The following is an 11162-nucleotide window of genomic DNA, read 5'->3' as shown; positions in this document are numbered from 1 at the left end:
TCCCTCCCCCAGGTCCTTTAGGACCTTAAGGTCTGGCTGCCGGCGAGGGTCATGGGACGGAGGCGCTTGTATTTAAAATGTTCTTTTTTTATTTGTCGTTTAAAAACAAACTTTGAAGAAGCAAAATCCAAAACTTGCCCTTTGCCTCTCGCAACATAAATTATGTACAGTTCAGAATGATCGCTGATACAAAACATGCCAAGGACAGGGGCGCTGGGGGTGGAGGAAGAGAGAGCGCTTTAAAAAAGGGAACCATTTCATCCGTTGTTACGAAGGACCAACCTTGCTGTACAGGATACACACAACACAAAATAAAGTTCTTCACGGGATTCACACTTGTCAGCGATTTATTTTTTAAAAAGGGGGAGGGTCCTGGAGGTGAGGGTAGAAGGTAAAATGGGGAAACTGAAAATTGAGTATGTGCAAGTGTAAACCAACCCAAAATACAAACACGGGGGTGGGATCCTGATGCAATTATACAGGCGGGGTACTTAAAAAAAAAACAACAACCAAAATTCCAACCTTGTAGCGTGGGTCTGAGTTATAGTTTATATAAAAATTAAAAACTGTATAAGGTTTCTTCACTAAATTCTACAGGACTATCGGATACCTAGCATATGCTCACAAAGTCTGCCCCTTCTCCTTTCCCAGTTGGGCCCAAGCCCCAACCAGAGCCTGACCCACAGGAGACAATCTCCCCCACCTAGTGCCTAGACCTTTCAGCTCTGTGGCTTTGGGGACAGAAGCCCAGTCTTCCCACGGTCTGATCTAATTACAATGGGTTCTGTGGGAGTGTGTGGGGGAGTTGTTACTCTCTTAAACATTTGGAGCTTGAAACAGTTGAGGAAGCAGCTTTCAAAAAAAAAAAAAAAGCCAGGAAAAAAAATCTCCCTACCCCCATCAATCCACAATCCCCCAAATTTAAAACAAAACAAAAACCTAGAATCACAACAGCAACCGTGCTACCCCTCCAGCAGGCCCATTTGCCACCATCAAGCCCGTCTACAATCCAGATATCTGATTCTTGAAAATATTAATTACAAAAATGCCCTTTGCCCACAGCCCCCAGGAGAGAACTGCATATAAGCTTTATCTTCACCCCACGGCTCCCTACCAGAGAGGGGTCTGAGGCCTCACACACCCTCTACCCTACCACCACCCCCAGGAAGAGGTTCAACTGCAGCACAAGCTTAGGCAGAAAGAGGAAGGGAAAGGAAAATAAGGGAACCCATCACCCTCTGGCTCCCCCTGGGGCCAGCTTACTTTTGTGCGTTATAACATAGTCCAACTATACCACTGGGGTGAGGATCACCCAGCTTCTCTCTATACCCCCACCTTTCAGCAGTCACAGCCAGGGGGTGGGAAAGGGGGTAAGGAAAGGGCGGTAGGTTGGGTAGTGGAGGGGCCCCCCACAAGGGGAGCTCCATGTGTCCGCCCCACACCCCCCTACCATTTATAAACTGGTTTTGTAAAAAGAAAATAGATATATTTATATAGAATATATAAAGCACAAAAATTAGTAGTTTTACATTTGCTCTCCCCGGGGGTTGGGGGAGAGGGGAGGGTTCTCACCTCCAGCCGGCTCCCCCATGCCCCACAAGACTATGTACAACCCCATGTATAAATAGATAAATACCCCCCACCCTCCCCGCGCTGACACTAAGCTCCCCACCCCCACATCACCACCCATTCCCACCAGACCAGCAGCAGTTTGGTGACTGAGGGAAAGCGAGAGCTCTGGGCCACACCCTGCCTCATTGGGTATGGGCATGCCACACAGGGATAGCCCTCACCCTTACCCCCACACCCCATCCAGGGGCCGGAGGGCAAATGGGCTCAGGATGAGGCTGAGCAAACAGGAGAGAGAGATCCTGGTCCTAGGTTTAGCACACCCCTCCCACCTCCATGTCCAGATGGAGAAGGAAGTTCTAGAGCAACTAGGGGCCAGTCATCCCCAATCTTCACCGTTTGCCTCAACCACCATCCCATGCCCATAATTAAAAACAAAGATGGATTTTTGTTGTTGTTATTGTTGTTGTTCTCCTCCTCCTACCCCCCTTCCACCCACTAGACGAGGGCAGTGAGGTGGGGGAGAGAGTTGGGGCAGTAGGGGGCTTGGAGAGGGTCTCACATTTCAAAACAGCAAAAAATCCAACACTTAAATGAGGTAGGTGTGGGTGCGGGGTCTCCTTGCCCGGCTTGCCCAGCTTGCCCTCCTGGGCATCTGGATGCCTCTTTCCCATCACGTTGCATTTGTCAGAGTGGAAAACAAGGAAACACAACCCATAGAGAGACAGAGACACAGAGGAAAAGAGGAGACAGAGACAGATAGAGAGGAAGGAAGGGGATGGGGGTGAGGGTAGGGGCAGGACCCGGCAGGCAGGGCCAGGTGTGGGACCCGGCCTTTGGGATTGTCAAGCTTTAGTCAAGTCTCTTTGCAGCCTTGAGTTGGGCCAGAGAGGTCGGTGGAGGCAGCAGGGCTGTGAGGCCCGGCCACACATCCTCCTCCTCCCTCCCTGCTGCCTCCCAGACACTTCTGGGTAGTTCCCGGCCCATACCCCCTCAAACCTGAGATGCCCAGTGGCTGCTCCTGTCTGTCCCCTCCTGGGGCTGGGGGCAGGGATGCCAGCCTAAGGGCCGGTGGCAGGGAAGAAGGTTGTCCCTGGTGCCCAGGGTGGGCTTGGCCTAGGGCCCTCTGCCCCAGCCTCCTGCTCCAGGGGCTCCGGTCAGCCGGCAGCCCCAGCCCTGGGTCCTAGCTCTGGCTGCTACCGCTCTTCCCCCTCATCCCTTTCAGGGAAGAGGTGGGGGGTTGGGGGACTCCCCTGCCTGGTAGCCTCAAAGCTTCTTAGTTCATCCATTTCCGACAGTTCCAGGCTCCACAGTGACAGGGGATCTTGTGCTGATCATCCTCAAAATCAAACTGATAGTCATAGGTCAGCTAGAAAGAAAGACGACAGAGTCATGGTGAGGAAGAGGCTAGGGGCCGAGATGCTACCCAAGGGCAGTGACCTCGGAATCTAACTCCTTAGGCAATGGCAGGAGAGGAGGGATTGCTCTATCACCCTACTCAGGAAGCTTCCTCTCACCTCCTCTCCTTTGGGGATTCGCCGGCTGGAGATGATGATGATTTTGTCCTCCTTGTCAAATGTCACAACTTCTGCTACACAGTTTGGGGCACAGGAGTGGTTAATGTACCTGGATGGCAGGACAGAGTCAGCGTCAGTGACACCAGGCAACACCCAGAAGTGCCCACTAGAGACACTTAAGTCTTCATCGCTCACCTGGCAGGGCCTCCAGTCAATGTAGCATCAATCACATGCTCATTGTTTATCCGGAACATGTAGATCCCTCGATTCTAGACAGGCGCAAGTTGTGGAAGGAACAAGAATCTTAGGAAGCAAACTCAGGCAGTGGGCTTCTCTGACACGACTGAATCCTCCTGCTTCTCCCTCCCTGCAGTCTTCCAACCATCTCCTGGATCCAAACCTGCCCTATGCTCTTTGGCAGAGGGTGGACTTCACCACCACACCAGCCCCCAGCCAATCTCAAGTACCTGCTCCTCATAGATTTTCTCCCGACGATTGGCCACCTCGTTGCGAATGATGGTGCCAATGTACTCGATGACCATCGTGTGCTTTTCTAGGTCCTTGGCTGCATAGAGCCCTAGGCCCTGGATACGGGAGCGAGCCAGATAAACATTGTTCTTCCACTCAGTGCGCAGGCGCCGGTACTGAGATGACTTGGAGTGCACAAACTGCTTGCTGTACGGGGTGTTGGTCTCGCCTGTGAAGGTGCTCTGATATGCCTTAGACATGCTGGTGCTGTTCAGGGTATGGGGCCTGGGAGGTGATACAGTCCATGACAACACAGACAAAGCATACATCACCCCCTCCTCCCTGGGGTATATACCATCAATCAGCAAGTACTCCAAGTGCTTGCTGCCCTGGGAATGGAGCGGAAGCACCTGGGTCTCAGCTCAGAAGAGGCAGTAAGTAGTCACTGGACCCTTCTGGACACCCTGGGTAGCAGAGACCACCCAGGATAGGGAGTAGGTATAGAGAGGGAAGAGGCACCAATTCCCCTACACTGAGCCTGCTCTCCCATTCCATACTGCCTACCAAGCCCCAGCCAAACCATGCTCAAGGCCATACTCTTGGAGGTCTCCCCCAAGCAGCCCAGGCCCAGAATTTAAGCTGATGGTTTGTTCAGTTGTCTGAGTCCTGCCTCCTACATATGCTATGCCCTGAAAACGGGGGCCACCTGTACTGCAGTGGCTGTGAATTCACAACCTGATGGTACCCTTCCTTCCTTCAGACTGTCCTGCTCTGCAGCATGGCACAGGGCTCAGTGAGGGGAATGGCTGCTGCCTGGTGGTAGCCTTTCGCCACCCACAGACACCAGCCAGAGTCTTGCCCAGAGCAGTGGTTTTCAAACGCCTGGGGTGCTTTTCTGTTTTTTTTGTTTCTAGTAGAATTTCTTTTCTTCAGCAAAATGTTGATCGCGACTCCAATCCATAGGTGAAATTGGAATTCCTCTGGCTAAATTCAATCTGAGGAAGGTGAAGTTACACACAGAAGGACAAGTCTGCCCACTGGCTTCTGTGTTCTGGGGCTTTGGGAACATGTATACTTAATAGTTTGAAAACCACTGTTGTAGGGCATCAAGGACTAGGGCTAACTAGGGATAGAGTGTTCAACAGTCTATGACAGCCTTCAAGTCACCAAAGGCCTTCATGGGAAGCCCTGTTACCATGGATTCTGCCTCCCTCTACCCAAAGACCAAGGTTAGGCTACTGAGGTACACAGGAAGAAGACCAGAAACCCACAAGTTCAGAGGAGGGTCTAGTCCCAGCTGTGTGACCTTTAGCTAGTCACGCAGTCTTTCTGGGTCTCAGTATTCTCAGCTATAAAATGGGGATCATACCACCTGCCCTACCTACCTCATAAGGTTGTTGTGAGGATCAAATGAGATAATGGATGTGAAAACGCTTTGAAAAAAAAAGTATAAAGTGCTATACAAATGTAAGATTGTATTATTTTTCTATAATACTTCTAATTATTTCTAAACCAACTCAGCTTTGGAAAGGGATGGTGACCCTAGCGCTCATGGGGTGTCTGAGGTTTGGGAGTATCACCGGCCGCTCTGGAAGCAAGACCAAAGAAGGAAGAAGTGACCAGCTCCCGTACATCTCCACCAAGAACCTCCCCAGCAGCCGTTCCCAGGGTACCTAGGGCACTCTGTCCTGCATCCCTGGTCAACCCAGGACACCTGAGCTGACGAGGGAAGAGGAAAGGGATACCCAATGATGTTTGTGTACCTCTAACCAGGTCTATGGGTGACTCCCCAGGTTCTTGGAAAAGATTCTGATCTGCACCTCAAACTCCCACAATGAGGCCAGACGGCCCTGCCCACACGCACAGCCCATAGCCCCAGCCACACAAGCTCACCGTTTGTAGTGTGTGAGGATTTTAGGTTCTGATCTGGCACAGCCGGTGGGGTTGATCATGAGTGGCAGTTCCATCAGGGGGTGGCGCCCATAGCGGAATAAATAGTTCTGACAGCTCTCCACCCCAGGGAGCTGTGGGCACAGGGAGCCTGCCTCAGTCCCTTTGAGACAGGACCAGAATTCCCAGTGCCCACCTCGCCCCAGCTCCCGGCCGCTGGCTTACCGATTCAGCTATACGGAGCACAGCATGCACTGTCAACCCAAAGAGCTCTTCGCCTTTCAGATACTCAGGGAAGAGCCTCAGCATGTCGGCTTCTTTCCTCATGGCAGCCACAGGTTCAATGACGCGATTCCACACAGCTACGGGGAGACAGACAGCATAACAACATCTGCTTACTGACCTCCAGCCATAACCCCATTCTGAAGCTCTACTTTCCACCATATGACTGTCACTGCCCTGTGACCTTCAGGACCGACTCCTGGTCTCCTAGGATGGGAATGACAAACACAGGTCCCAGAGACCCAGCAGAAGCCACAGTTCCTACTGAGTGAGCATACAGGCTTTGGAACTGGGAAGACTTGTCACTGTATGTCTACATGACATCAAAATGACAGTGCTCATTTTCTAGGGCTGCAGGGACAAAACAACCTATATGATCACCCTACTAATTGAATTGTGACTTGTAACACATGCTCAATAAAACATACTTCCCACTGCTTTATTTATCATCAACACAGAAACAAAGAAAAAGGAATGGCCTCAGCAGTTAGGATCAATTGCTGCTTTTCCAAAGGACCCAGGTTCGGTTCCCAACACCCATAAGCTTATTCACAATCTTTTTTACTTCTAGTCTCAGGGAATCCAACACACTCTCTTCTGGGCACTGAATGCATGAGAAACTCAGACATACAGGCACACAACACACCCACTCACACAAAAGTTAAAATTAAAAAAAAAAAGCCAGGCGTTGGTGGTGCACGCCTTTAGTCCCAGCACTCGGGAGGCAGAGGCAGGTGGATCTCTGTGAGTTAGAGACCAGCCTGGTCTACAAAGTGAGTTCCAGGACAGCCTCCCCAGACAGTACAGAGAAACCCTGTCTCGGGGAAAAATCAACTTTTTAAGGGTGGGGCTTAAGCTCAATGGTGTATGTTTGCCTAGCATGTCCAGAGTCCTGGGTTCCATCTCCAGTACCACAAAACACAACTCTAAAAAGAATTTTACATATGGAAAGAGAGGGAATTTAGAACTGTGTATAATAGACAGCAGGCTCTCAAAGCACCATTCAACTGGGTGGTGGCGGCGGCACACGCCTTTAATCTCATCCCAGCAGTCGGGAGGCAGAGAGTCGGACCTCTGAGTTCAAGGTCAGCCTGATCTACAGAGTAGTTTCAAGATAGCCAAGCTACTCAGAAAAACCTTATCTCAAAAACAGACGAAAAAACATACCACAAAAAACCCTTCATCATTTAACCTACCAAGATTAGGGAAAAAAGCTAAACATGAAACTTCTTTTTCTTTCTTTCAAGAAAAGGTTTCCTATAGCCCGGGCTCAGGTCTTCCTGCCTTAATCTCCCATGTATTGGTATTACAGGGGTGAGGCACCATGCTTGGCTAAGAAAATATTTTCAACTGCAAAGGTATTTAAAGTGTCTGAGTAAGGCTGAACCCCATTATTTTCAAGTTTTCAGGACACCGTGCCACTTGAGGTAGAGGCAGGACACTACAGCTTCAGTCTGGACAATGACTCCTGAGAAAAACTTTCCCAATCCCAGTCAAGTGCTTACCTTGGGGAGAGGCATCAGTGAAGACCAGGTCCTCTAAACCCTGCTCAATGACTTTGATCACAAACTCAGGCCGTCCATTATTCTCACTGATGGAGCAGCGGTAGCAGCAGCGGCGATTGTTGGTACGAAGACTCCAGTAGATTCGAGTGGCCTCGTAGCCCACAGGATAGAGGGCAGTGGCACTGTGGAAGTCAGCCATCTGGTGTGGGAGCAGCTGTCCAATGGCATGGAACACAAGACCCCCTACTCGGAACATGTGCAGTCGCTCCCCCCTCTGGATGATGCTGGCGATCTGCTTCACCTCGTCCCGTTCAATGTAGACCCTCCGGAAGACAGCAAAGGAGCTCAGTTCCTGCTCACAGGGCCCCTTGATCTTGTGCATCGGACACAGCATGGTCTTGTCCTTAAAGAACATGCACTTAGCACGGATGGCACAGGCAAAATGGTAGACATTGGGGCAACGCATGCGATTGCAGCTGCTAGTGGCACCAGTTCGCTGGCACAGGGAGCACTTGGTTAGCAATCCTCGGTGCAGGGCAACCTCCACATTCATCAGTGCCCCACCCTGGGTTTCATACACCTCCGTGGACCACAGAGCACAGTTGAGGTGCACCCAGAGGTCCAGGTCAAGGTTGAGTAGGCGGGCAGGCCCATCAGTGGCACCATCTCCCTCTTCATGACAGAAGCAGCATCGTCGCATGTCTCGAGGCACCTTGTTGGGTCTCAAGGCTGTACCAAACTGCTCCATAAACTCCGCCACCTCCCGTTCACCTTCTGGTCGTCCATTGCCCTTCTGGATGGTCAGCAGTAGTCGCAGCCGCTTCCAGCGAACCCCTTTCCACTTTTTGAGGCGTGGGGGGCGGGAATCTTCACTCTCTTCTGGGGGCCGGGCTCGGGGTTTGGGCCGGGCAGATTCAGGGGATGAAGCCAGTGGTAGAGGTGAAGGGATTGGTGGCTCAGCAGAGGGTTCAGCCTGAAGTTCAACCAGGGGCTCGCCAGGGGGGCTGGCAGGAGAGGGTGCCAAAGGGGATGGAGGTGGGGAAGGTTCCTCAGGCGGTGGGGCGGAGAGCTGCCTCACATCCAGGTTGGAAACATTGTAGGTGTAGCTGTGCTGGGTGGATGGCTCTGGGGCAGGGCTCTCCTACAGGAAGACACCCTGGCTGTTAGTGCCAGCTCTTCAGCTAACTAGCCCCTCTCTCCTCTTGACCAGACTCTACTCCCTCAAAAACCATTGTCTTCTTTGCCCTGGGAGCACCTTCTTCCTAAAAGTGACCCTTCTTCCTCCAGACCTACCTGTTTCAGGAGGCTCAAGATGTCTAACTGGCTCTTGAGGGTGTAGCCAGGCAACACTGCATCAAACTGCCTTAGCCATTCAGGTCCAGTGTCTGGGCCCTTGCCACTCAAACCCTTTTCTTTCCCACCTACAGAAAGGAAAGGGTCAGTCTTCCAGCAGAACTCTTCTCTGACCTGAAAGTGGTCTCCCGCTCTCCTGCTCTACTCACCAGGACCCTCGGCTTCCACCTTCTTGGGCTCGAGGCCTCCCCGGGCAGGGCTGTCTGGGAACAGCACCTCATAGGAACTGGGTATCTTCATGCTTAGTAACTCCGCCACTGCTACCATCACGCCATTCAGATTCTGGTGGGGCAGAAGAAAGGATAGGAGAAAACAGCGGCATCCTCAGTGGGCCCTGCTAGGGGAAGGCAAGGACACAAACCCACTGCACAAGGGTGGCCACGCAACCTTTCCTAAACCATGACAGGAACACACAGCAGGGAATAACACTGCAGACATTTGCAAACAAACTTGTGTTTAAACTGTTGTCCAACTTTCTTTGACCATAAAATTCAGCAGAAGGGGTCCACCAAATGTGAGTGGAGGAGAATGGTCTCTTGATAGTCTATTGGCACTTGATAGCCTATTGGTTGATTGCCTTTATCCATGGGTGATGAGCCCTATGAGACCCTACTTCCCTCCCTCAGCCCTCAGCCCATAGGCCAGCCTTTCAAACAAAGCAGGTACTCAGCACAAGTATTTGGGCAGAGGGATTTTTTTTTCTTTTTAATCCAGACAAGCACTGAAGATTACCCTCTGACCCAAGTTTTCCTTGGCCTCAAGGTCCCCCTAAGACATACCTTGGCAGCGGCAGCAGAGACCGTCAGCATGACTGACACCTCACTTCCTTTGCCTTTTTCCCAAGCTGTAACAGGTAGCTTTCCAGGAACCTCCAGGTCAAGGGTCCCATAAGGTTTTCTATCTGGGAAGACTGGATGAAAAGAGAGAAACTTGTGCCCCTCACGTCTGACAAACCAGCCACACTGGGCCTGCCCTTGCCATGAGCAGCACGTACCAGGGATGCTGGCACGGGGAATGATGGGGATGACAGGGGAGAGGGCCCGAGTGTCCTGCTCCCACCGGCCAGAGCCCAGCTGTGGAAAACGTGGGGCCTCTTCCCCAAGGATGCTCTCAGGGGATGAAGCCGGCACGATACTATCAGGAGAATCACTGTCCTCATCGCTCTCCATCCTGAAGGCAAATGCAAACAGGTATTGGTACAGACCCATGGAGTCCCCTTCTCAAAGGCAGCCATCAGGAGGTGTAGTCGTAACTGAAGCCTGCCCCAGCTAAGGAAATACTAGGCCATCTGTCCTGCACCCAATTCCCCACCTGACATCCTCAGTCTGATTGTGAGGGGGTGTAGGCAGAGCAGCCAGCAGGTCTAAACTCTTCACCTCTGCAGCATCTGAGGGGTAAGGAGAGAGGAGAAGTCAGGGTGAGTGGACGGTGATGCTCTGTCCCCAGCGTTCCAGGTCCTGGTAGGTATGGTGCTCAATTACCTACTCCACTAACGGCTTGTGGCAAGAAACCATACAGACACTGAGCCTTTCTTGTGGGCCACACTGATCTGAATAAAGACAGGGCCTGCTTCTCCTATGTAGCACGGCTAGCTGGCTTCAAACTCTTAAGCCCTGTTGCCTTTCTTCTCCAGTTTTGATTGGGATCATAAGTCACCATAACACTCTATTTACGTCTTCTAACAATGACTGTTACATGAACTTTACATATCTAGTTTATAGAGAGGAAATCTATGCTCACACAAGTCAAGCTACTTGGTCTAAGCTAAACACTCATGTGCTGGGGGTCACATGCAGGTCAGACTGCAGCTTCACACCCATAAATGCTAGACTGATTCTTCTCACAAAACCTCTGAGGCTCACCCTGCTACCTTCCTCCCCTGATGCCTTTGCACCAGACTCTAGAAGCCCATCATTGTCCTGAACCAAACAACCACGAATGGGCCCTTCCCACCAAATGTCTGTTGTGTACGCGCACAAGGCAGCATGCAACCCATGTATTTCTGATCCCGAGCGGCCTTGTACCACTCATGGCCAGAACTCATCCCCCAAATTCCACTTACCCCTCAATGTTCCTTCAGAGTCCTGGGCAGAGGCTGCATCCTTGGGGTGCTCCCCCAGCTCGTCAGAGGGCGTAACACCATTCACCATCTTCTGCTGCACCGATGGGGGTGGGGTGGGGGGGCAGCGACGAGGGTGGTGTCGGCGGGTTACTCAGGTTATTCTGGGGGGTGGGGTGGGTGTTGTGTGCAAGGTGGCAAAGGGAGACTGGTATAATCTCCTGGTCCCACATTACAGCAGCATTTTCCTCCAGTCTCTCATCCCTACCTCCAACCCCAAGAACTTTATTATTCCCAAAAAGTATTGCCATTTTTCTGACCTTGGTGAGCAGCTGAGAATAGTAGTCAAGGCCGGTGTGTAGAGCCCCACTTCCAAAGGCCCCCCTGAGCTGGCTCTGCCCACTGACTAGGCAGCCACTGCCAAAGGGAGCAAAGAGGCTAAAATTGGCGGTGATGGTAGGCTCCGTCAGGGGCAGCTGGGACAGTTCCTGGGGGGGAGGGGGGCAAGATAACAAAGCT

At 51.7% G+C, this 11162-nt stretch overlaps 1 protein-coding gene across 1 annotated transcript in view; it reads right to left on the bottom strand.

The window, feature by feature from the left end:
• Positions 1-69: 69 nt before the first annotated feature.
• The window catches only part of Kmt2d (lysine methyltransferase 2D), a 38881-nt gene continuing 27788 nt past the window's right edge, over positions 70-11162 (bottom strand). The window contains 15 exon segments of the mRNA XM_005067204.4: positions 70-2938; positions 3087-3195; positions 3282-3355; positions 3554-3839; positions 5448-5578; positions 5670-5806; positions 7232-8372; positions 8525-8652; positions 8734-8866; positions 9364-9494; positions 9579-9754; positions 9896-9971; positions 10647-10767; positions 10769-10807; positions 10964-11131. Of these exon segments, the coding sequence (XP_005067261.1) occupies positions 2846-2938; positions 3087-3195; positions 3282-3355; positions 3554-3839; positions 5448-5578; positions 5670-5806; positions 7232-8372; positions 8525-8652; positions 8734-8866; positions 9364-9494; positions 9579-9754; positions 9896-9971; positions 10647-10767; positions 10769-10807; positions 10964-11131 (2943 nt within the window). The 3' untranslated portion in view covers positions 70-2845.

This window comes from Mesocricetus auratus, unplaced genomic scaffold (genome assembly GCF_017639785.1).
Source record: "Mesocricetus auratus isolate SY011 unplaced genomic scaffold, BCM_Maur_2.0 Super-Scaffold_100010, whole genome shotgun sequence".
NCBI classification, from domain to species: domain Eukaryota; kingdom Metazoa; phylum Chordata; class Mammalia; order Rodentia; family Cricetidae; genus Mesocricetus; species Mesocricetus auratus.
Note: the sequence above shows the minus strand (reverse complement) of the source record. Positions and strands in the feature narration are given on the sequence as shown.